The sequence below is a fragment of the Erpetoichthys calabaricus genome, chromosome 18, assembly GCF_900747795.2.
Source record: "Erpetoichthys calabaricus chromosome 18, fErpCal1.3, whole genome shotgun sequence".
Classification (NCBI taxonomy): Eukaryota; Metazoa; Chordata; class Cladistia; order Polypteriformes; family Polypteridae; genus Erpetoichthys; species Erpetoichthys calabaricus.
Genome location: NC_041411.2, coordinates 86,158,616 through 86,183,374, shown reverse-complemented (window position 1 = coordinate 86,183,374; position 24,759 = coordinate 86,158,616). Strand labels below are relative to the sequence as shown.

General features: G+C 56.1%; 2 protein-coding genes across 3 annotated transcripts in view; both read left to right on the top strand.

Moving 5' to 3' along the window:
* fancd2 (FA complementation group D2) overlaps positions 1–854 on the top strand; it is a 51,181-nt gene extending 50,327 nt beyond the window's left edge. The window contains exon 44 of the mRNA XM_028825156.2: positions 426–854. Within this exon, the coding sequence (XP_028680989.2) occupies positions 426–515 (90 nt within the window). The 3' untranslated portion in view covers positions 516–854. The remainder of the gene's footprint in view (positions 1–425) is intronic.
* Positions 855–2,673: 1,819 nt separating this feature from the next.
* LOC114669049 (testis-expressed protein 264 homolog) overlaps positions 2,674–24,759 on the top strand; it is a 28,300-nt gene continuing 6,214 nt past the window's right edge. Inside the window, exons 1-2 of one of the 2 annotated variants that reach the window (XM_051921104.1) lie at positions 2,674–3,319; positions 12,226–12,447. In XM_051921104.1, coding sequence (XP_051777064.1) covers positions 3,062–3,319; positions 12,226–12,447 — 480 coding nt within the window. In that variant the 5' untranslated portion in view covers positions 2,674–3,061. The remainder of the gene's footprint in view (positions 3,320–12,225; positions 12,448–24,759) is intronic. The other variant, XM_028825159.2, reaches the window with a different exon arrangement.

Below are 24,759 nucleotides of genomic sequence, written 5' to 3'. Positions count from 1 at the left end.
TATGGGAGAGCTCCTACACCAGTCAGGGCCCCTCGACCCCCACACCGTCATGTCCTGGATGGCAACCCCCCTGTGGAAGGTGGCCTGGGTGTGCTGGCTGACACGTTTGCTGGTCACCTTGTGGTCACCACTACGCTCACTCAGGACCAGGACCTCCTCATGTGGCTTTGTAAGCTCCTGTGCGGAGCTGGCGCCCCTTCTAGGCTTGCTGCCTGGATGTTAGATTACGTGAAATGGGTGCGACGTTGAGGGCGGATTGGTGATCAGATGTTAGGCACCAAGCAAGATGCCAGCACACGGCAGACCCGCGTGGCATTTCCTGATCCTTTCGTTTGACTTCATGGCATTTTGAGCACTGCTTTCCATGAACTCAGCTTTAGTGTCTCAAAAAGCTCAGTTTGTCCTTTTTGATTCCCAACTCTTAGGATGAAGATAAAGAAAATAAACAGGATTCCGATAAAAGAAAAAGACAAGAGGAGGAGGAGGATGATGAAGAAGAAGCTGATTCTGATTAGTCATCTTGATTCATAAAACAGATGTTAGTATTTCAAAATATTGCACTTTGCTCTTGGAGTTGGTGAAGCTTTTCTTTGTAAATAACTTCAGATTTTCTTTTATCTAAGATTCACAGACATCCACGGTTGGTAAATAAAAGATCATTCATGGTGAGTCTGCACGACTGGCCACTTTTAATTAAACACTCATGTCGTGATGCAGACAAATGTAAGATGTGCTCATCTGTCCACCGCTCTATCCCATTTTAGACCTGCACGGCATGCCATTCCATCACAGGGCACCCAGCGGGGTCAATGCCATGTCCTTCAATAAGCTGGCAAAGTCACAGAATGAGCAAAGTAAAATTACAAAGTTACTGAGGGGGGCTATGAGGCGTTGCCCCTCAGTGAGGACCAATTTACTGCTATGCAGGAAGCAGATTTTGTGTTGGCCACATTTAGTCTCCGCCATGGCGCTCAAGTTGCATTTGGGTTGGGTTAGCGTGTTTCTTATCTGTTCATTCATTAGTTGAGTGATGGCGGAGAGCTAATGTGAGCAGGGATGATGGAAGCGTTTTGGTCCAAGGCTTTCTTCATCAAGGCCCTTCCTGCCTGAGGACATTAGAAATTCCCACCTACATTTCTCAAACCTACCTTTGACCTTACTGGCGATTGGCCTCCATGTCATTCGGCCACCAAGTCAAAATGTTGAGTGTCTGTGTTTTAAAAAGCATGAAAATGTCTGAATGTTTACAGGACACGACGCACAAAGCCTGGAATGTCCAGTCAAACGACATGCAGAGCAGGGACTGAGCCACAATGAAGCAACCGTCTCAGTGGCCCAGCCCAGCATCCCCCTTGGACTTCATCCTCCAGTAGCACATGGTCCTTGGTAGAACGTAGTGGCAACGGTGACATTGGCCAGCTGTCCTCTTGGAACTGAGAAGGTGCAGTTGGTGTGACGTTGGTCTCTTGAAAGACCTCAGAGGTATTTACTTGTCACAATTGTTTAAGTGCTTTATGGTGGGCCCACCATGTCTGGACTAAAATGTGAGCCCCCCCCCCGAAACAAACCCGTTCAATGTGCCATCTAAAGAGCCCAGTGCTCGCTGTGCCCGGCCTTGACCTTTTCAGACCAGTTGGGTGTCAGCTCCTCATAAATCCACGCAGACTCAGACAGACAGACCGACACATAAAGCGGGCACCTCTCTCTGAACTGCCACTTAGACGATTTAAATTCCAAATCATTTCTGAGATGGCCTACAAATTAAGATGAAAGCAAGCCCCATACGTGGTGGCCTGTCGGACCCCTCGGTCCACCTGCAGGGTTTCTTTGGTGCTCCTTGCACCGAGACACACAGAGGCAAGCAGCTGGTGATTTGTGGGCACCACATTTTGTTTTTCTGCTCCATTGTTCATCCCCCATCTTTTGCGTTTTTGCCTATCAACCGCCATTTTGGATCTCTGACTTTCTGCTTATTTGAATCGATTTGCTCAACGGTTTGAAGGACTTCTAGTGCCGAGCCAAAGTGACTCAACGGCCAGCAGGGACGGACAGAGTAACTGCACAGGATGCACACAGACAGTTGAAAGGCAGAGGGGGGAACCAAAGGATCACAAAGTTCAAAAAACAACATCTCCGTGCAGGTGAGGTTCTTGAAACACCAAAGCCACCCTGCCTGTCCACAGAGATTCTCAGTGCCCGCTCCCATGTCTGCCACTGGGGTATTTCACCAAAGGGCACACTGGGAAACAGCTGCTCACGATGGGCACAATATGAGCATCAAAGAGGCATGCTACGTGTACCCCACCAGCCCAGCCAGCACTGGGCGCTGCCGAGGGCCTTCCGTGGCTACTTTCATGCCCCAGTGGTTCTGCTGCCGCGGGCACACGTCTGGCCAGCTGGACACCCTGCAGGCTTGGGTGGGCATCCCAGCACTGCTGTGCAGCTTTAACGGAGGAACCCAAGATGAAGAGGACGGGGGGCAGAGATTTCGCGCCCCCTCCTGTTTGCCAAAATGCAATGGGGAACATCAATACGGCGCCTGACAGATGCCACCCCTAGCTATGCCACTCGGACGGGGTGATCGACAGTCACCTTAGCAAGCGCGCGCCCGCTCGCCCACACGCACAGGTGACGCCGGCGTAGCCACGCAGCAGCCGACGCGATAGGCGCCGCCCCTTCAGCTGACAGCCCGGTAACGCAACACGCCGGACGGCACCACGTGTCGAGCGCGGAGGGAGAGCTTGAGCGCGGGACGAACAAACCGCTGGTTCGGCGGCCAACACCGCAGCTCGCAGACTGCCGCCGAAGCTCTCCCGAACCCACGAAGCCCCTGCGCCGGCGGCGGCAGAACGAGCGGGTCGGGCGCGGCGTACGGAGGCCGTCCTTGGCTAACCATCCCCCCCTCCACACACCTCCACCAGCACCGCCCGCCGCGCCCGAGCAGACAGGAAGCCGCGCGGCGTGTGGCGGTGTTTGGGGAAGTAAGTAGCGGACTCTCGAACACGAGCGGAGGGACAGCCTGCGGTCGGCGTGTCTTCAGCGGCCCTCCCCGGCTCGCAGCATGTCAGACCTGCTCCTGCTGGCGCTCATCTCCCTGCTGCTGGCGACTCTGCTGGCGTCGGTGCTGGGACTCGCCGTCTACTCCGGGCTCGGCGCCGAGGTCGCCATCCGGACGGGGTCGCCGCCCGTCAAGAGCATCACCGTGGCCTACAAGTTCCGCCGGGGGCCCTACAAGGAGTGCGGCGCGCTGTTCACGGAGAGCTGCAGCATCGGCCCGCGACTCCGCTCCATCGGCGTCTTCTACGACGACCCCAAGCAGGTAGGCACGGGGTGGGTGGGTGGCAGATGCCATTGTAGTCAAAACACACACAACACCGCTGTCGGCAGCAGCCAGGGGGGGGGGCAGATAAACAGAGAGCCCCCCAGGAGAACACGCTGTATCCAGGAGGCCTGCCTGGCGTGTGTTTGGCGCTGAGCGTACGCCTGGCAGTGGACCCGCTGGCCCTCCTTGGCACTTGGCACAGTTAGGGACTTCACAGCACAGGTTTGGCCCGAGTGCCAGTACTGCCACATCCAGGAATAGGAGACTTGAGGACCTGGCATGGGCATTCATTGATGAGCTGACACCCCGTTCGCAGGCCAGAAAGGGGTTGAATGAGTGAATGGGTGGGCTAGCGTTGGCTCGGGTGTTTGGAGGCGGGCATATGGACAACACTGAAGTGCCACACTGTGTGGAGACAGAGGGCTGGTTCAAGGTGGGCTCAGAGGGTCAGGGCTGTGGCCATCCTGTGGGGTCGACATCTCCAAAAGTGCCATTGTCTGCAGGTAATTTTTGGACAGAAAAGCCCCTGCTGGCTGTCCACTTTGAGGTCAGCACCCCCAATACGTAGAGCCAGTGAGACCGCCATGAGCAACTGTGGCTAAAGGCCTTGCACTGAGTGGTCTGTCACCATTGAGTGGTGGTGCCAGTCGGTCATAAAGTGTAGAAAGTAGAGAGATCTCGGGGCACAAGTCCGGCGGGGTCTTCTGACTTCCTGTCACCTCCTGACATGAGGAGTGGCAGCGCTGGATGGCATCACTGGCAGTAGTGCCAGTGAAGCCGCACAAGGTGAGCAGTTGTGAAGAGCGAAGCACATGACCAAGGCATGCGGCCACTCTGGGACTCCGTCTGCAGCTTGTTGGGCCACCTGATGGCTGCCCTGGTCTGCCCACTTCAGAAGTGACATGGCCCCCTGTTTCAGCGCTGCCAGGGTGAACTGCAGTGGCCCTGAATTCAGTCAGACGATGTTCTGCTTTGTTTTGGACCTTTAACAGAACTTCTCGAGCAGAGGGTCTTAAATAGGACGCACAGTGACGATTCCATCTCGCAGTATCACATAGCCTCCCACGATGATGCTGACCGAGTGTGGCTTAGGCATGTGGCCCACGTGGGTTCCCATTCTGCAGGCATCTTGGTGACCCGCATCAGCTGGATGAAAGCAGGCGGTACCAGCCATGCCAAGTGAACCCCTCCAGGCTCGTCCAATTGTCCTGCCAGCTGTGGTTGAGCGTGCTGGTGGTTCCATGAAGGCGTGATGCGTAGCGGCCCATCTCGGGTTAGGAGTAGCCTCATGGGGGTCTCTAAGCTGCACACATGCAGTATGGAGTTTTTGTGCCCCGCCATAGATTCACATGCCCCCTGAGGGAGCTTCCTGCCAAGTACCAAAACTGGGCAAAAGACCTACATGTGGTGGGATGGAGTTGTCTTGAATTGACCGAAGGGGGCTTTCACGTGGCACCCACCAACATGCAGACCACAATACAATTTCAAGCAAATAAACCTGGAAGAGCCGCGTCCTCCTCACCGATTTGTGGGCCGATATCCCGGAGTGGGCACTGCCCTGTTGGCAGCCTTGGCACAGAAATGCCATCTGGAAAGCTCCAGGTGAGTCAGGATTGTCGTCTGACCGCGTGACACTGAGGGCCGAAGAGGGCCTCTTGGAACTCTGAGTCACTTGGGTGGCTCTTCTGCTGGCCTTTGTGACGCTGCTGTCGTCCCCACGCTGGCTGGGCGGTTTCTTTTTGAGATGGACCACCGTAACTTGAGTGCTTGAGCCAAGCCCACGCCAATGCTGCTGACTGTCTAAGGGGGCTTTGCTACTCACACTCGTTTGATGCCAATGCCCGTAGTCCAGAATGTAGGCAGGTGCTGTGGTGGCCAAAGCCATGGGCTTCAGTCCCCATCTGTGGCTCAGAAACAGACGGTGGCACTTGGGTCCTCATCTTGTAAGTCACCTTGGATCAAGGCATCAGCCAAATGGTGGGAAATATGTGGGGACATGACCTGAGCTGGCATCCTGGCATGACACAGCCTCCAGTCTAGTGTGGGAGTTGGGCAGCTAGGAGTGTGCTGTGCCCCCAAAGGGCATCAGATGGAGGACCTGACATGTTTTATGAATTTGACGCAGTCCCTCCTGCCCTTCTGATGCCCGTCCCCTCCTTTGTTCTCCTTAGAGCCGTTGCTCTCCCCCCAGTGTGTCAGCAGGCTGGGTGGTCCATACGCCATCATTTATACCCAGAATGCCATGTCAGGGCGGGGCTTCCGCTTTCTGGTTCCTGCCAGTCAGCTGGCCAGTTGCAGCCCGTGACGCGGTGGCCCCCTTTCTGGTCTGCTTACCATTCGGCTCTTCCAGGAGCCTGGCACAGCAACGGGCGCGGTCATGACAGGTTCTTGGTTGTGGCGTCGTCGCCTCTTGTGAAGTTCAAGTGGGTTTAGCTCTTGTTGCTTATTATTGTACCCCCAAAGCGAGTTTATGAATCCCCCCGTTATTGTTGCTTGGCCAGCGTGCGGACGTTTCTCAGTCTTGTGTTGAGTGCCCCATTCCCCCCCCCACACCCACCTCTGTGCTCTTCTTCTTTTTACGTGGTGGCAGCCTTCACCCGAGGGGGCTTGTTAAAGTCAGCCCCTTGATGCGAGTTGAGTGTTCCTGGCGACCAACCCCACCCAGAAGTGCCAGCAACACAGGCAGGGACAAGTCGGAGGGCAGAAGTGAGAGGTCTTGGGCGCGCGTTGGCCCGGTGGGGTGGCAGGTGTCCCATGGTGGGTTTTTCAAGTTGCCCACTTCATTTCTGGTATCGTTTTTTATTCTGCGTTTGAGTTACGGGGTCCCAGCGGCATTTTGGTTCTCATGAGTGCCTCTGTCTTTGTTGCTCGTGTGGTTGTCCCCACGAGATGACGAGGTCACGACCTGTGACGTCACTGAGATGCCCTCCCCCGCAGCTGCCAGGGTCTTTTGGGTTTGCTTTCCAACCACGTTTTGGGCGTGGCATCTTCAGCTTCAATGTTTGCAAAACAAACTCTCCCTTCATGCCAACCTCCCTCAGAGGAAACCGCCAGGGGGCACTGTGTAGCCGTCTTTTAATTAGTGGTGGTCAGTCACAGTGTCCCCTGTGGTCATTAATCATGCAGTGTGACGTCCCCAGGGACTCTGCCCAGGAGCCTGGCATGGTCTCCATCACGGCAAGATGTTGCTGGTAAAACGCAGTGCCACTCGTGCAGAAGGATGGCGCTGTCTTGTGTCTTTTGAAGTTGTACGCTTGTCTTGGGCCCACTTTGTTTCTTCTCGGACCCCCTTGGCTGCCTGGCCATTGCAAGACAGGCCTGGGCCAGGAGGTCACAGGGTCATGGTGCCTGGTGACCAAAGTGCCCTCGGCCGCAAGTCTAAAGGGGGTCCGCTTGCCCAATGTCTCGTGTGTGTTGTACGGTGACACAGTGGAAACTTGGCAAACCTGGGAGCCGTTCGTAGAGTTCCTGGTGAGTCGGGCCGCACGTCACTTCACTGAGGAGATGTGACACGAGTCGAGTCAGCCATTGGCCTAAGGTCACGTGACAGGATGCTGGTCCAACCCCCTCGTTTCGGCTCTCGCTCATTCCGTCCAATCAGGATGCGTTGTTTGTCTGCGATTCTGCTTGGTGCTTTGGTTCTCATTCAGCTCTCTTTGATGTCCCAGGGAAGCCATGCAGTTGAAGCAGATGCTGTGCCAACCTTTAAGAAGATGTGGGGAGCAAACAGCGGGTGCCAGCGGACTGCGTGACCTGCTTCTGTGCCCTTTACCTCCCACGGTGTTCATTTATTAATGTGTGCCTGGCACAGTACGAGTGGCAAACCCGCCCGCCTGACCACATGGGCCATTGTGTCTGCCACCTGCTGACTGATCTCTCCTGTCTCCTCTGCTAAAGCCATAAAAAGAGCAGTTGCTAGTCGTGTCCACTGGGGGGCAATCTTACTCCATTAGTGGACCCCTTGGTGTGTTTTCTGTTGTGTTTCTTTGGGACTCGGTGCCATTTATAAAACTGGGTGGTGATTAACTTGAAAAGAATGCATGGCATTTCAGGCAAGTTGCCACGTCTGCCACTGAACTCCTGCCAGTCTCCCAGTGACCTCCTCCTCCATTCAGTGCCCACTGAGGGACTGGTGGCTTTTTAACCCCACTGGCACTTTGATGTTGGCTTCATTTAAAGTCATGCCAGTCAACTGTCCTTTGTGCCCCAGCTAACTTTTGTTTGTTTGTTTGTTTCCTCTTTTGTTGGAGTTTTACAGCAATGTCCGGAGTGTCTGGGCACATGTGGCACATCTTGTGGTTTGGCCTCTCTGGCTAACATCTGCAGTACCTGAATCAGTCACCAGGTGGCAGCAGAGCCCCAGAGGTCTGTGTAAAATTCAAAAGGTGAGGAGGTGGCACTTGAAGGACACCGTGGTTCGACCTGGGGGTCTGCACCTGGGCATCTGTCAGGAGAAGCCGTCCTAGAAAGTGACACATGTGAGCCAGGTGGATGTGGGGCGCAACCCGTCAGGCACTGTTAGCGTTCAGTGGAGGCGTCCCAAAGCTCAGGCCAGACAGCGGACAGGTGCGTCTGATCGGACATCAGGACCCCCACAGCCTCCAGAAGTGCCCGTCAGGCTTCTGAGGGTTAGGGCATAGGGTGGTGGTAATGCCAGGGACCCAGCACTTGACCACCTGTAAGCATCGAGCGCAAGTGCAGCGTGACGCCTCGGGAGTGTTCTGGTGGTCTGACAGGTGAGGCTCTCCGCAGAGGTGAACTGTCACCTGCTCAAACATTCGACCAAGAAGAGGACGTTGGCACCGTTACAAGACGCCTGAGCCTTCTGGTTTCTTCTGTTCAGCCCCACATGAGATGGGTGATGCCAGCTCAGCAGGCACTGCCATTATTGGCAGTATGTCCAGGCAGCAAGGGGTCCGAGTGTCTGGGCTTGCGAGGGTCCTGATAAACACCAAGAGCCAGGCCTTTAGTGACCTTTTGGGCACGGCCACCAGCAGTGGGTCTGTCTCCGAGTGTCGACCTCGTCGGTGACATTCACGTGACTCTTCCTGTGAAGTCAGTAGACGGATTGGGAGAGCATGGGGGGGGGTCATGAGGTCACTGGTGAGGGGGTGTGTGGCACAAAAGGATGAAGGTCCAAGGCTTCAGAGTCCCGGTGCCCCCTGTTTGCCAGACATGGAGTGACCCGAGGTGAAGACCGGACTCCTTTGGGGTCTCTTTGGAGTCCTTGGGTCCCGCTGGTGTGACTTTGTGGAGTCCCGAATGTGACCTGCACTGTGAGGGTGAGGGGGCGTCCATTGCGGCCACGTGGCGCGACTCCCTGAGGGTGATCTGAGTGGCTGGACCAGGCCAAGGGGGCAGATAGAGGGCGGGTGCGGCTGGACTGTGTGTCTGCCAAGCAGGGTCCCGATTGGTGGGTGCGCCAACACGCTGTGCCAGCGTGTGCTCCCCAACCTGACCTGAGCCTCCCAACGGGAAGATGTCATAATCAAGAAGAAGAACCTCCGTGACTGGACTGGCATCCTGTACCGGGCTTGTTCCTGCCATGTGTCCACGGCTGCCAGGGCAGGCTCAGCTGCAGGGGCCTGTCAGTGCCACAGCATTACCAGTTTCTGAAGTGTGCCTGTTTGTGAGGCACAGCTTTGGTCTGTCGAGTTGGTCAGAGGGCGATTTGTCCCTTTGGGAGTCGATTTTTATTGTGTGCCAGTGACAGATGGCACCTCAGGGTGCTGATGAGGCCTTGTGTGTGTCCGGAAGCTTCCATCTTTGTCAGTCTCTCCCTCGTCTGCTTGTCTTCACCCAGGGGCTTCAGGATTTGTCATTCTGCTGAAGTCCCCCTTTCCAGCGAGGGGCAGTGCCACCTTGTCCACTGTTGGGGTGACGTCTCATTAAATGGTACTTGTTAAGCACTAAGGCGCAACGAGGATGAGGATGGTTGTTTGGACGAGTGACTGACGATGGCACTGACGTTTAAGCAGGGGACACGACAAACGCCGCAAATCAAACGAATGTCCCTCCAGCTCTGACTGCTGTCACCCAGAGGGTCCTGTGCGTCCTTAATGACTCACCTTAGTGGTCTTCATAATGGAAATGTTTGCTTGTTAAGCCAAAAAGGAACGTAACGAGGACAAGCAGGATGATCCGAAACAGAAGCTAATGGGGTCTCCAGACCTCTGCCAGGCTCGAGCCCATCTCCTCCTCATTAGGCCATCACTGCCTTGGCGCTTCACTTAGTCGCCCATCAGGGGCTCACAACCCGCACACAAAAGCAGTAACGGCGCCTTCATAGTCACAAACGAAAAGTGCCCGTCCTTGCCCCCTGCCTTTAGAGTCTAAAAACGCATTTCATGTTGCGACTGGAATGAGAGGACCCCTGGGCTGCCATCCGACTGTAGCCTGGCACACGTGTGGCTGCTCTCTGGCATGTTTCACTTGACTTGAGTCTCAAGACTCCTTCTGCCCGCTCTGTTTATCCCTGAACACATCAAGGACTAAGACGATGGGCATGAAATGGGCATGGGCACCGTTGGTGAGTGGCCCTGCGGACAGCCGTCACTGATATCGGCGGGCACAGGGTGATGTGAGGCCTACAGTTTGACATGGAGTTGTTTGTTAATTCAGAAGCCCAAAGAGGTGGCTGGCTGAGTACAGGTGTCTTGTGTGCCCACAGCTAGTGCCAAGGGAGTGAGGTGGGACTAGAAGGGAAGCTTTATGGAGCAGTGCCAAGTGACTGAGGAAGGTGAGGAGTTGCGGTGGCAGAGACAGATGCCCACCTTTAGAGTCCTGGGTTCAAATTCTTTTTTTGTTGTCCTTCCTTTTGCTCGATAGGTTGAATGGTGCCTATAAATTGGTGCCCCACAGTGGACTGGCATCCAGACTGGACTGACCCACTCCTGCCTCCTTTTTGTATTTCTCCGCTGCCCTTGGTGTTCATGGCAGCAGCTACCCGTGGGCTGCTCTGGTTGAGACATCGAGAGATGCCAGAGAGGAGCAAAACGACGGTGGTGAGTCACCCAGTTCATTCAAGGCCGCTGGCACTGAACGGACTGAACATTAAAGAAGTGTCTCAGGACGGACCACCGGAGCGCTTGGCATTTGTAGTACGGCTGTGCGGTGCCCTTGTGGGGCGGGGGGTTCTTCTCCCATAATTCACTGCATTTTGTTTAAACTTATAGGCACAAATTGTCACCCGGCCTCGTGCGGACCACCACTTAGCAGACACCTTAGTCTAAATGCCCCCACTGGTGAAGTGGGTGGAGTGGTCCAGAGTTCGTTTTTCGATTTCTCAGTTGTGTTTTGCTGCCGGCGCCCTTTTGTCGTGCAGGCTTGTCGTGGCATTTTCTTCTCTGAAATGCGAGAGAAGCCGACAAAGCTGAAGCCGCTTATTAGCTGTGAAATAAACCGAAATTGGGCTGCACCCGCCTGGCAGCACTGGCCGATTCCCTAGAGGGTCGTTTGAAATGGCAGATCGAGATGAAGGGGAAAGCAATTAGTGTGCCAGAGTTGAGAGGGTAGTGCCAGCGTGGTGGAGAGCCATCTGCCGACAGCTTGTCGTGTGATGACAGCGACGCGCCAAAGGGTCTTTGTTTACTTTCAGAAGACGTGGAGACGGAGTGGCGCATTCCTTTAGAATTCCGCTTGTGTTTTTAAACTCGGAGACGCGCCAGCTGTCCACAAATGCGTGCCGAGCGTCGTGCCACTCGTCTGCTTTGATTGAGATCTCACTTTTTAATGTTTGATGCAATCAGAAGGGCTTTTAAACTGAGCCTCCGTACGCGTCGGCCTCCGGGTCTCCCAGTGGCACTGGCATGGGCACCAGAGGTAGCCAGCCCTGGTTTGACTATGGAGGGTAGGGGGCGATCTTGAGCTGTCCCCATTGTTAAAAGCAATAAAGGAACAATAAAACAATGGAGTGACTCAGCGCTCTGCCCCCTGGGCCCACTCTGACCTCCAAGTGCTAAAGGGGCACCAGGCTGGAGCTCTTCCTAATGGTACCCGCTAGGTGCCCTCTGGTGTCACGGGGCCGGACTGGGGACAACTCGAAGTCTGTTGCTGAAAGAGGCTCCGCCCACAGGGTTTCCTCTTAAAGTGCTGCCCCCCCAGTTCCTCCACGTTGGGGGTCCCGTCGTTTCTTCTCCTTTATTACAACAACACATCAAACACTGAAAAGGGCAGGCCTGGCAGAGAGAAGGCGAGATGAGAAAGTAAAACGAAGCAACGCTTGGCGTGTAGATTGTGACGGGCGCAGCGGCACAAGACAGACCCACGTAGACCACTGCAGCTCCACGTGGGGGCGCCGTTTGCTCTGATGTCTTGTGGCATAACAAGAGTCAACTAGAGACCCTTGGGCACCGGTCATTGGCACGTCGCTCAGTGATGGAGGAGGCTGTGCTGCCTCGTCTGTGTCACTGGGCGCATTCACCGTGTCCCTCACAGCAGCCCTCTTGACGTCCTCACGGGATTGTCACAAGTGTAGCCTCGTAGAGGGCACACATGGCACCTGCGCCATCGGTTCATTCACTTTTCCCGCTAGTCCACCGAGGTCCTCGAGTGGCGTCGTACAATCTGAAAGGTCTCCCGTTCAGCGGGCTCTGCACACGCGTGGCACTCATTCGCGTTTCATGGGGTCCTTGTTGGTGTAATCTGCCAGGCGGGCGAGAGCAGCAGTGCCCCTGACCTTCGTGAGGCCGTGGATTGCTTTGAAATGTGGACGTTGTACTTGAGCTGCGTAACGACTGGCACTGACGACGCTTCGCTTGGCGTAGCCGGTGAGAAGGATGGACTGGCACGGCCAACTGGCCTGACCTTGCGTCCCTTCTGAGGTTTCCAGGCCCCACTTGGCGTCTTTTGGAGTTTTTGATAAAGGGTCGAGGCTGAAAACTGTGCTCTTATGTTTTTGACAGGTGCCTGCGGAGAAATGCCGCTACATTGTGGGCAGCATATTAAGCGAAGGAGAGGAGACGCCCTCTGACGAGTTGGTGCGGCTCTACGAGAAGTTTGGCTTCAAGATGTTCTCCTTCCCCGAGGTCACCCACGTCGTCATGACGGCCTTCCCCTTCAGGACGTTCCTGTCGCTCTACCTGGCCATTCGGCGAGTGTATCCCGCTCTGGAGGGCTACATCAAGGTAAGCCGTTGAAAATGGCACTTGCCATGGCGGTGCCCCTGCTGGGCCTCGCGGACCCTGTGCTCAATTCAAAGGGGGCATCGACAGCTGAGTGCCATCAGGCGCCCGCTCCTTTTAGAATGCGAGGACCTTGTAGCAAGCGCCCCAGCGGACTGGCAAGAGACGCGATGGCACACCCTTCCTTTGTTCACTTTGCGTTCCTCTTTGTTTTTTTGTCGAGTTCACCCGCAGCCATTTTGTTTTGTCTCTGTCTCCACCGTGTCATTGCTTGATGACAGGGCATTGCATCATCAGGGTGTCACGTCCCTGCAGTGCCCAGGACCCGGTAGTACTGCCCACATACTGATGAGGACAGACGGTCTTTGGTGACTTGGTGCCACGTCTGTGCCCTGTGACTGGCCCTCCGCTCCGCTCTCCAGCCCCCATGTTTGCCGCGCTGTTTTGTGACCGTTTGTGTGTCACGGTGGTACTCATGGGCAGGCTGTGATTCTGAGAGGATGTCAGCGTCACTTGGTGCCGCAACCTGGTCGGCCTACGTGGCCTCACACTTGGGCAGCCACTTCACTTTGGCACCAGTCCCATGTCAAGATGGCAGAGTGGGCTGCTGGCATTGAGCTTTTGTTCATTGATGTTCACCAGTTAAAGTGCAGATGCCCCTCGTTGTGCCTTCAGACTGTCTTCATGGCTTCAGTGGCCATCAGGCCAGTGTCCCGTGGTGACGTTTACTGAAGTACAGCGGTGATGCGAAGGGAGCGGCATGGTGGCACAGTGGGTAGCGCTGCGTGGAGTTTGCATGTTCTCCCCGTGTGCAGATTAGGTGCATTGGCAATCCTAAATTGGCCCTAGTGTGTGCCCTGCGGTGGGCTGGCGCCCTGCCCGGGATTTGTTTCCTGCCTTGCGCCCTGTGTTAGCTGGGCAGACCAGCAGACCCCCGTGACCCTGTAGTTAGGAGATAGCGGGTTGGATAATGGATGGATGGTGATGTGAGGGTCCAGCAATGGCGGTCTGCGACTCCAGAGATGAGATGTCACTTCATAGCACTGCACTGCTGGGATGACACGAGTGTCGTTTCACGAGGGGCTTTGTGCCTGTCCTCCTTACTTGACTTGGACGTGGCACAGGTGCACCACTCCCAGCGAGCGCGTGTGCCCTAGGAGGCGGTCCCGGCGGTATCAGGAAGGCCCTCTGGCACAGCAGAGTGACAGTATAATTGTCAGTGCACTTTAATTATGGCCTTGTTCCTCTCGGGTGGCAGCCCTGCTGGAGATGATCTTTCCAAATGACGCGTTGCTTTAGTCTGGCTGTGCCATCTGTGCTGGATTTGAGAAGCTGCGGCGTGGCATTGATTTCTTAAGAGTAAACAGGTTAAGTGCCAGGCTGGCCTCTCCTGCACCGCAAGCTCTGAAGGCAGGATGGCCAGTCTGCTGTAGGAGAGCTGCCAGGGCGGGCTCCCAGTCGTACGGCACCTGTGTAGCCTGTGCCAAGCAAAAAGAAACACGCTGGCATCCGAATTGGAGACTTTATGAGTGCAGTGAGTGGCAGGTCCAGCCGATCACAGCCAGCGTTGTGCCCGTGCAGAGCACCGCAAGTGATACGCCACCTTAGCGGACCCCATGGTCACCCGAGGCTGGTTAGAGCTGTGCCAGCCAGCCAGCCAGCGCCCCTCTAATAACTGCGTCTTGTCAATTAATATGCAGCTGGAGCGTCCACTTCTTGATGAATTCTGCACCTGCCCGGCCCAACGTGCTGTGTGCGCCACTGAATTAATGAGCTCTGGAGACCCTCGTTGGCGTATGCCCAGAATGTCAATGTGGTGACCTTTGCAAGTCACCCGAGAGACGCGCTTGGACGCTGCTGGCTCTGTCGTGCTCGTCTCCAGGCCGTGGATCAGAGTGCCAATTGTCCTCTTTGCGCCATCATCTCCGTCTCGTCTGGCGGGTTGTTCAGCACCGAACGATGGAGGTGATGCCAGCGACGCTGTGCCACCCAGGACTCGCCTGCTGTATAACCCAAACCTTCACGTGCCGCAGTCTGATGTTCCTGTTGCCTGGCTGGTGCCGTCACTACCTGAGCCCGTCCATCACCCCCAGCATCGCACAGCGTGGCATGCAGTTGTGACGCTGAGAGCGTAATGGATGCCAGGGCAGGTCCAGATGACCGCGTCACACTTGTGCCACGCCACATTACGGCATAGATCAGCTCCAGAGCTGGAGTGTCACATTGGCCACCATCTGCAGGGCGGCACAAGATGGCAGCCCACGTCTTTGGGGGTGTGTGAGGCAGCAGGGACAGCTTGGCATCTGCAGGACATGGAGTCCTGGGCTGTCGCCGCGCCATACACACTTGACCTTGATTATCAGGCATTTTATTGTGGGCGAGTGTACCACCCTTTGTCTTTTCAGTCGTGCTGTGCGTTCACCGATGGCCTCTTATTAAAATGCCACTTGAAGCGGCGGGGTGGACTGCTGCCACCTGACCGTCTGTGCATTCATTTCAGCTCCTTTAAAATTGAAATCCATCTGTGAAGGATCCCGAGAGGTGCCACACTGAGCCTCGCTAATGGCGTTTTTTGACCCGGGGTCTCCCTTCAGCCTCGATGTGGCGCGTTGGCAGCCAACTTATTAAAAGGGACGAATCCGTTTGATGCGCCAGGGAAGAGAACGATGGGATCCTCATTGCTTGCGTGTGGTGGCTCTGAGTGGGCGGAATTGCGATTTCTCATTTCATTTCTGTCACTGCTGGGTAATGAATGACAGACTCACCAGGACCTGGCAGTGCCCGATGACACGGGGATGTCATTTGGACGTCTCGTGAGAGGTGAGACTCGAGCGGCGCGGCGTCGTGTGGAGGTTACCGTGTCGGCGAAGGCAGCAAGTCAATCTTGGTCATTAAAAAATAATTACAGCGATTAGGGAGTGAAACGGCGGATGTGCAGTTGGGCCACTGCCACGCCACCCAATAAAATAAGAGAGTCACAGCCGACAGAGTGATGGGTGGCACCGCAATGCTTCACGCTGGCAAAAGGCGGTGGACAAACCGGGCATCCTTAGACCCCCCAAGTACTTGGCACCTTGAAGGAATCTGAAGTTGCGCTGCTCTTGAGCCCGAGTCTCCAGTCAGTCCGTGTGTATCCTAGCCGTGGCGCGGTGGGCACGCTCGCTGTGCCTGCCAATCACCCGTCCGTGTGTATTTACCGAGCCGCGCCGTAGCATTAGAGCTGTGGACACAGCAAAGGGCGTTAAGGTCGGCGGCATTAACAAACACGCTTCGGCAAATCTGTGCCTACGCCGTGACCTTTCCTTCTGCCCAGGCCCCTCCAGTCGCGGGCTGCCTGCTAATTGGCCGGGCCGTCACGTTCACCCTCTCCCTCGGCTAATGAGGCCTGCTGGGACAGCCAGGGGCCCGAAGCGGAGCAGAGACCCTCAGGCCGCGTCCTTTGCTTTCTCATTACTGAGTGGTCCCTCCCGACGCGGCAGGGTTAATGGCCGCCCAGGCGTGCCCGGGCAACCTTGGACCGTCTCGTGACCTTGAGCCCCCCCGTCGGTGTGTTCGGCCCGCTCTTGGAGGGTCCATGAATAATAAAAGCCGAGCTTATCAATATTGCATTGGAGCAGCAGAGCGTCTGCCACAAACCTTATTAACCCCGCGGATGCGCGCGCCCGGCGCTGTTTGTACAGCGTTTTGATTCATGGCATGAATTATGAATATGCGAGGTGCCAATGCGGACACGGGGGCTTCCTCTTGTCACTTCTGGTGCCTTGAGGATGTGCCTGGCGGAGGGCGTCGGCATACAATAGGTAGCGGAATGGATGGCAAGCCTTCTGGTCTGTGCCAGCTTGTACTCCTGTTGGCACCCAAATGCAAGTGTGATTCACTACTCGAGGAGACCATGGGGTGCTGGACCCCCTGATTAGCTCCATCTTTGGGGTCCCAGAACATAAGTTTGAAAGCCTGTTGAGGTGCCCCTTGCTGGGTTTGTGACAGAGAGAGCCCCCTTAGGGGGTCTTGCAGTGCCTCTGACTGTGACGTTGACTGCCACTTAGTCGGGGTCTCGCGTCAAGTCGTTGTCACATGAGCAGAGAGTGGGCCCGTTGTCACGTGTGGTAGTTGGCAGCACCTTTAACCCACAGGGGGCACACATACCGTATCCTGGATATGGGTCTCCTGTAGACCCTCGGGGCCATTAGAGGGGAGCCATCTGAGGTCGCGGTTGTGCCCCCCTGGCAGTTAGGTTTTGGGTTTGGAGGTCCGACGAGTGTTCAACTGGCCCGGTCCTCGGCACGCACGACAGAAGAGCCCCCCGCCTCGGGTGTGCAGCGGGCCAATTGTGGGAGGTGAGCAGGGCGTGCTGTGAGGTGTGGCACCCCCCCCCGGATGGCATCACCGCAGTAGAGGGTGTGACCTCAGGTGGTGCTCTGTTTTGTGGTTTCAGCTGCCTTCGCCGCGCCCGTTCCGTTTCGGCCCTCGGGGTCTCGGTGGCCCTTGTTATATCCACTCCGTACCTTACACGGGTGTCCCTGTCGTCCCCTTACGTAGCCAGGCTCTTCACAGGACTGGGGTGGCATTTCGTGTCACAGGATGGTCCCTCGCATGTGCAGCCCATGAAGATGAAGTGGGTGCTGACCTGGGGAGTTCAGAGCGGGCCGTGGTCGTCTCGAAGTTGGTGACCGCCCAGCCGGTCCCAGGCAGGGGGGGAGTTGAGTTCTGGTGGGCCTCGGTTGGCAGTCCCCGCCGTCGTGCCCTGAGGACAGCCAGACAGAGCCGATGGTGGACTTGTGTTTCACGAGATGGCGTAGAGGGGCACAGGGAGAGAGGCGGCCGGCACGGGGTTTGGCAGGTTGGTGGTCCCATGTGCCGCCCCGCATCTCCGCTTTAACTCATCAGAATTTCTCTCAACACTTGAAATCGATGGCGAATCGCTCGGGGGTCTCGTATTGATGCGCGCCTGGCACTTGGCTGTCGAAGTGTAAGAATATGGCTTGTGAGACGTTTCTAAGCGGTAAATGTTACATTTGAATAGGAAGTAGAATGGTGAGGAGGCAGTGGGACTCTGCCAGTAAGCCTCCAGCTGGCACACGGGCCCCACTGACCCCGAACGGCGTGCCAGGCTGGTCTGGGGCCACCAGCCCTCCTTGGGAGCCGCGCTGCCGCTACACTGCCGGACCCACTGAGAGGCACTTCCTTGGGGACCCCCATCCCGTTATAAACTTTAAACTCTGCCATAATGGCTTTGCGGTCCCCAGGAGCCCGGGGGGCTGTGGACCACCATTGACGAGATTGGGCCCAGACCAGCCCGCCAGAACAAGATGGCACCGAGTCGAGGGGCTCGTTCACTGGGCGAGCGGAGGGCCACGTCTGTCGTGTGGCCGCCGTGTGTGTGCGCCGTGTGTGACGAGAGCGAGTCGGGGACAAGGCAGGCTGGGAAGTGTTTGAGAGGCGGCGCCGAGGTGTAAATTGTATCGAACGCCACTGAGAGACAATGTGCCAACTGAAGCGGCTTCACATCTGCCGTTGCCAAGCAGATGATTTTTCTCGTCTTTCCTCGAATGTTGACTTGGCCTGCAGTTGGTTTACCCGCTCTGGCCGGCAGAGGGCTTCTGGATTGCGTGTCATCGGCGTCAGAATCGTACTACTTGTGCTGCCATCAGCGCCCCTCCAGTTAACATCTGCGAAATCCCTGGGTAGGGGGCCAAGTGACGGGCAGCAATCCGCAGCGGGCACTCAGAGTTCAGGGCACCGTCTTGCTTACACGAAGACAGCCAGATCAACATGACGGTCCTGAAGCCTCGCCAAGCAAATTGAATTGCCACGTCGCCAAGCCAGTCTTGTGCAGTGTAGGAAATGCCACCTCAAGTGGCAGGTGGTCACAGCCACACTCTGTGGAGTCCCCATGTCCTTCTGCTGTTTGCATGTGCATAGACTGGCACGGCACGCCCATGGGCACTTCAGCTTCATCCTTTGGTTTTTCAAGTGCTACGCCATGGTGCCACCCTCTCTCCCTCCAGAACTTACCACCCAACCCAGTTTTAGTGCCAAAGCTTGGCTTTTAAGTTCCAGTTAAAGCCCTCAATTGCGGTGGCATCATGTCGAGTGCCACGTGGCTCCAAGTGAACGTCATCAGGTTCTGTTTTACTGGCCATCTTATGCCTACCTGGCTTGTCCAGTTAACATCACCCCTGTGCCATCTGAGTGGCACATGATAACCCCTTGACTGTCCATATATAAGGTGAGCAGGTCCTCATGCCAGCGCTCCATGTCAGGAGATGTCTCCCTGGTGCTGGTGATGCCACCATAGCGACTCATAAATCAAGTGGCTCCTTAAGACATCAGGTTGGCACCCGTAGGGGCTGATCAAGGTGGACAAACTTCAGCTCAAAGCCCGGGTTCTGCAGCTCCAGCTTCTTACGGAGAGCGTAAGCCTGCATTGAGCCTGGCACTCCCTCCTCCAGGATCAGTGCCTAGCCAGGGGTTAAGCGGTGGGTGGCACAACAATCTGAATGGACACGAGTGAAAGGCTATGGAAAGCAATGGAGGGTGAAGGCAGGTACGACAGACAGTAGGGGGCATTGATGGGCACAGTAAATAGAGAGCCACAGTGGACCGAGTGCTGATTGGCTGGGCATTTTTGGTGGATTTTTGCATTGCTCTGTGGCCCATCATAGCAGTTCCAGCCCCCTCCTGCCTGCCAGTCGTGACGTACTTTCTGTTGGTGGGTTGTCACCGAGCCGACGCATCCAGAATAACTGCGCCTGAGAGTTGGACACGAGTGCCATGGTCCGAACTTGTCTGGGCGAGGGGACCTTTGGCTAAAATCGCCCGTCCTAAATTTACGATTTGCAATTTGCACATTTTCAGGTGCCAATTAGAGTAAAACAATTAAAAAGGCTCAAGTCTCGGCTTGTCAGACCACAATGCACTGCGGCGGTTTGTCACCAGCCGTCACTCATCTGGTTATCGGCTACCGACGTGCGCCGCGGTCAGCACAGGCGTCGAGTTTGCTTTGCCCGCTCGAGATGGGCCTGTTAGGGCACCACACCCTGACCGGACGTGCAGATGGTCATCAAATCCCACTCATGCCAAGGAGGCCTACATCATAAAAAGGTGGGCTTACTGTCACCCACAGAGGTGGACCCTCCCAATGCCACCCCACGGCTGTCCCAGTGAAGTGAACTATTCTGGAAGAGGCCGGGCATCGATAGCGTTTGTGGAATCAGTCCAGCAAGTCACAGATGGCACACTCGAGTGACGGTGGACTCAGCAGGGCGAAGGCCACTGAAGCGGACTGGGAAATGCCATGCAGACGGAGAGGCAAGGCAGTGCGTTAAGGAGGGTGGGCGGCATTTCGAGTAAACCTCGCTTGGCACGGCTGGAGCCCGCTGGCAGCTTGACAGCACAAGCATCTGTGCCAGTCCGAGTCAGGAAGCGGGAAGAATTTTACGATGCATAGGGGAAGTCAGTGTGCCATGTGATGGGGTGCTGCTGTGCCACCCATTTTGAGTCCTGGCTGTCGGCTCAGTCAGGGAGCAGTTGTGCCCATTGCTTTGGTCAATGCCACCAGTCAAGGGCACAAAGTTACTTAAAAAAGAAGGCAGCTGAATGGCAGCCATTGCAGTGTGCCACTACGGGCGACTGTGGGGAAGGGCCTGGTGCCACTCTGTCTTCTGGTTTCGACTTGTGAGGTGGCATCTGTGCCCACTGCGTCACCTTGTTGACAGTCCCGCTTGGTTCCAGGTGTGCGTTGTGAGTGTCGTGTCTTTGCTTCTCATCGAGTGCTGTGCTCGTCGCCCGTGGTGGGCACACACCCTCGTCTGTTTCGTATTCACACAACGGTTCAGGCGACCATGGGGGTCACAGTCCGCCCAGTAAAGTGTGCGGGTGACGTGTCGAGACGCCACAGGGGCATCAGTTTGGTAGCAGACAGTCTGGCGTTAGATGTGGCACGCAAAGGGCAGACTGGTGCTGCCCCGGGGGCTTTCCTGGAGGGTGGAGATGGCGTGGCGCTTGGCAGAGCCCTGGAATGAGCAGCGCTGGCCCTTTGTGTCGCCTGCTGGACCACCCAGTGTGGCCAGTGGTGCAGCGACAGCCAAGATGGCGGGACGTGAAGACCACTTGTGACTGGTGCGAGGTGTCGGTGGCTTGTTGCATGCTGAGGGTTGAAGTGGTGCCCAGTACAGGGGTCTGCGGGGGGCTGTTGTGCTGCCCACAGTGCTTGTAACTTGCCAGAATTCATCCTCCAAAATCCAGGTGATGGGCATAGTGCCTGCTCCCATTGCGGCCACCGCTGCACTAAGTGGAGGTCATTTGGCACTGCCATGTGCCCACTTGTACCCTCCCCCTCACTTTGGGCCCCATCTCCATCCTCCTCTCTTCATCTTTTGTTGTGTCCTGGTGGCTCTCATTGGGCATCCATCTGAGGGGCGTCTTACTGTCAGGCCCATTCCGGCCAGATGTGCCGACAGAGTTGGAAGTGTTTGCAGCATGGCACCCTGGCACTAGAGTCCCAGCTGGAAGAGCCCATCCACAGATCTGTAGTGTGACATGCCACTCTGTAAGGCACGACTGGCAGAGAGAGCCCACGGATATTAAGGGCAGGCGGTAACAACAAGGAGGATGGGCTAAAGTGGGCATAAATGGAGGACTCCACGCTTCAGCAGGTGGCAGCTCAAGGAGGATGGCGCTAAAGTGGGCATAAATGGAGGACTCCACAGCTTCAGCAGGTGGCACGTGGGCGAGTCTGCAAGGGTCTGCTTCATCCCCCTAAGTGACAGATGCAAAAGGAACCATCTGCTAAAGGGCACAGGACCCAAGAATAAGAAAATGAATCCACGGGCAAAAGTGGCAGAGATGGCGGCATCTGAAGTGAGAAGTCTTCAGCCTCTCCATGGGCTCTGTCTGTCCTCCGGTGGTGCTCACATGCTGCGACGCTGGCCTTGTGCCCACAGCTGTGACATCCCAGGGTGGACCGACCTTGCCAGTCAAGCAAAATGCTAAAAAGAACACAAATGCTACAAAGACAAACTCTGCCATTGTGCACTGGTCGACAAAGGTGACAAAGGCTCAGGTGGCTCGACTTGGCAAGGGGGGAGCTGTGCCAGTTAGGCGCCCTGGCGGTTGGCCTGCCACGCCGTTGCTTTCCTGAGCAGACATCTGCGCAAGTTTGATTTGTTCTCAAGTTTTAATTAATTTGGCCACCCTGGAGGGCAGCCTGCTGCCTGGGCATTGTGGGACTTGTGCTCTATTTGTGGACGTGCCAACACTGTCGCGCCATGCAGCTCCCTCTGCCCGCCTCTTCTGTAGAGATTTGCTGCCAAGTGTAAATGACCAAGGTGGGCTCACTTTGTTGACCCAAATGCTGCTTTGAGTTCAAGTGTAGAGGTGGGTCTGCTGTGCCCACTGATGGCCCGCTGCCTTTGCTCATCTCCACATGCTAATCACACAAAGGGCCTCCATCCACTTACATTAGTTGCCTTCATGCAGGCAAGTTTGAACCTGAATATGGTGAAGACCCTTCTGGGGGGCTCCTGTCTCTCGTACCCGATGCCACTCGGGAATGGTTCGCGTGACCGCCCTCGGACTCTTCATGTCTTTCTCTGAAACCGACAGCTGCCCAGCCTTTGCAGGGTGCGCACCGTTGCCCAGAGAAGCTCATTTTAATGTGCTGTGTGGCCCTCTGTGCCAAAGTGCAGAATGTGACAACCAGACTGGGCGTTTAGTATCTGGAGAGCCCAGGTGGCACTGACTGGCATACAGCACCTCAAAGGTGGTTGTGTGATCCTCTATGGGGGGTGGTCCCGTGACACCCTCCTCCTAATGGGCCACTTATGCCCGTCGCTCAGACACCTGAGCCCAGCTGTCAGTCTGCTTTTCTCAGGGACCCAAATTAGTTTTCCAAGTGGCACCCGAAGGGAAATCTCAGAATTGAACACCTCGGAAGGTGTGAAACGAAGTCTGAGCCGGGGGGCCGCCGGGGGGGCCGCCGGGCACCTGGCCTCATTAGTGGCTGGACGTGTCAAAGTGAGCGCATTCTGGCGTGTGCCTTGGTGACGCAGATGTTGTCACGTGCCATCGGTCAGTTCACAAGCTGGCTGAGGCTCCCCCTGGCACTACCACTCCACCCTTTCACCCACTAAAATGTCACAATCCGTCCCTCTGAAGCCACTGGATCCAGCGGGGGTGTGCCAGCCCATCGGTCACTTTGAGCCTGAGGAGCCCCAGAGAAAGGCACTATACTTCAGTGCCAGGGGCACACGCCTCACTGGTCCTGTGACTGGGTCTTGTGTGCCCACGCTGAGCCCCAGCCTGGTCCAAGTGGGCTTTAGTGAAGGGCACACTGCTGCTGCCGTTTTTCTTTGAGCTCTGCCAGATGTCCGTGCAGTAGCGCTGCAGTTTGTTGCTTTCTGATGCCACTCTGACATGTGAAGTCCCAGGGTGCCACAGCCGGGCACTTTTATGTGCCAATCTGTCCTTTGCCTTTTCAGGGGCTCATTAGAGCCGCTGCTCCTCTTATTATCTCACTTGATGAAGCCGTCAAAGCGTCTGCCTGGCAGCGGTGCCAGCCCTGTTCTTCGCCACTCTTTGCCATGACTCAGGGGATTGTGTTTGCACACACACTGGCACTGGACAATGCACTGGTGAAATCCATTCTCCCTTACTGTGAGATCAGGTTGGCGTCGCCAGTTGGACACAGAGCCAGATCAGGGCTTGAACCCATGTCTGGCCAAGGGGCACCAAAGTCAAGGTTTGATTTTTTAGGACATCGTTCTGCAGACCACCAAACCTCATGGAATGGGCACCCCGAGCCTTGTTGGATGGTCTCATTGAACAACATGCCCATGAGCTACCAATGCCATGCTCTTTGGGCTCACATGGTCCTCTCATGTCCGCTGGGCATCTCTCCTGCCAACAGATTCTGTCAGCTGGGTTTCGTCTGTTAAGCAGAGTGGAATGCCCCCCCAGTCTATTGGCTCTCCCACCGGAGCCGTCAGCAGGACCACAGTGCCCTCCTCTGTCACCCTGGTGGCGCCCGTGCTCAGGTAACTCTGCTCCACACCCTCCCAGGATGGACTGGCACGTGGCAGGTTTGATTCTCCAAACTGGATGCCATCTTAGTTAGGCCAAGGGGGTTGAAAGGCGGGCTACACAGAAAGTCCAAAGTAAAATGACCGGCTTGCTTTGAACCCCTTTCTCCCTAATGCCCACCAGGCCACCCGCCTCTCTCTCATGGTGCCCATCTTTCCCCACTGCCCATGAACTGTCACCCGCTGCTGTCCTCCCTGCCCTGACTTGGGTGTGGACCTTATTGGGTGGTCCTTCACCTTTGTCCCACAGTCAAGGACACCTGTACCTATGCTGCCAGGCACAATGCCAGGGCTGTCTCTGATCTCATCTGGTGAGCCGGTGCCATCTCTCAGGCCACCTGCATGCCCATTCCCTTAAAGGGACAACCCTATGCTGCCCTCCAGCAGATGGACCAGAGAGACTGCGCCACCTAAGAGCCCCCTGTGCCCCAGTTCTTCCTGTGGTGGGTCATCTTGCCATCCTGTTGGCCCCTTTGCCTCTAGAATTGTTCCACTGGGACAAAGGATGACTCTGACTTCAGTATGGTGACTTGTGTTGGGATGTCCTGCGCCATTCAAGGATGAGAAGTGACTACAGGGCACGTGCCCCCTTGGAGAGCCTGGCACACAAAGGGTGTTTGGAGATGAGAGCAGCGCAGCAGTTGGCCACTCGTGGGCAGTGAGTGAAAGTGAAGGCTCAATGCGTGGCAGTGGACTGGCACCCCACTCAGCTCTGGGGTGGCCGCCCCCTTAACTGATCCAGCTCGACGTGGGCACAACGGGCTGATGTTCCGATAGACCCGTGGCAGGGTGTGTGTGTGTAAATCTCTGGCAGGCGTGCGGGCATCAGTGGAGATGTGGCGGGGTCTTAGGCTGCGGTGGGACTCTGCCAAGGTGCACTTTGTATTAATGCTGTCGGGGTCCCAGTTGGCAGCTCACACATACACGGCTGCTCTTTTTACTACAATGTGACATGTCCCAAACTGTCCCTTTTGTCACTAAAACAAGGTGGCTGCCGGCTGCTGCTCTTCAGATCAACTGACTCGATGGCATGTGGGGTTGGGGGTGCAGAGGTGGTCTCATGTTCTATGTGGTTGGCACACAATGTCGTGTCACCATTTTTATTTTCTCACTTTTACAGCGTAACCCCACCACATGGGCAGCGCCAGCCAGGGGTTCAGCATCCACTATGATTCCCATCTTTGGTCTGCTTGAGATTTGACCTCCGTGCAGCTCCCCGCTGTTGGCACATGGT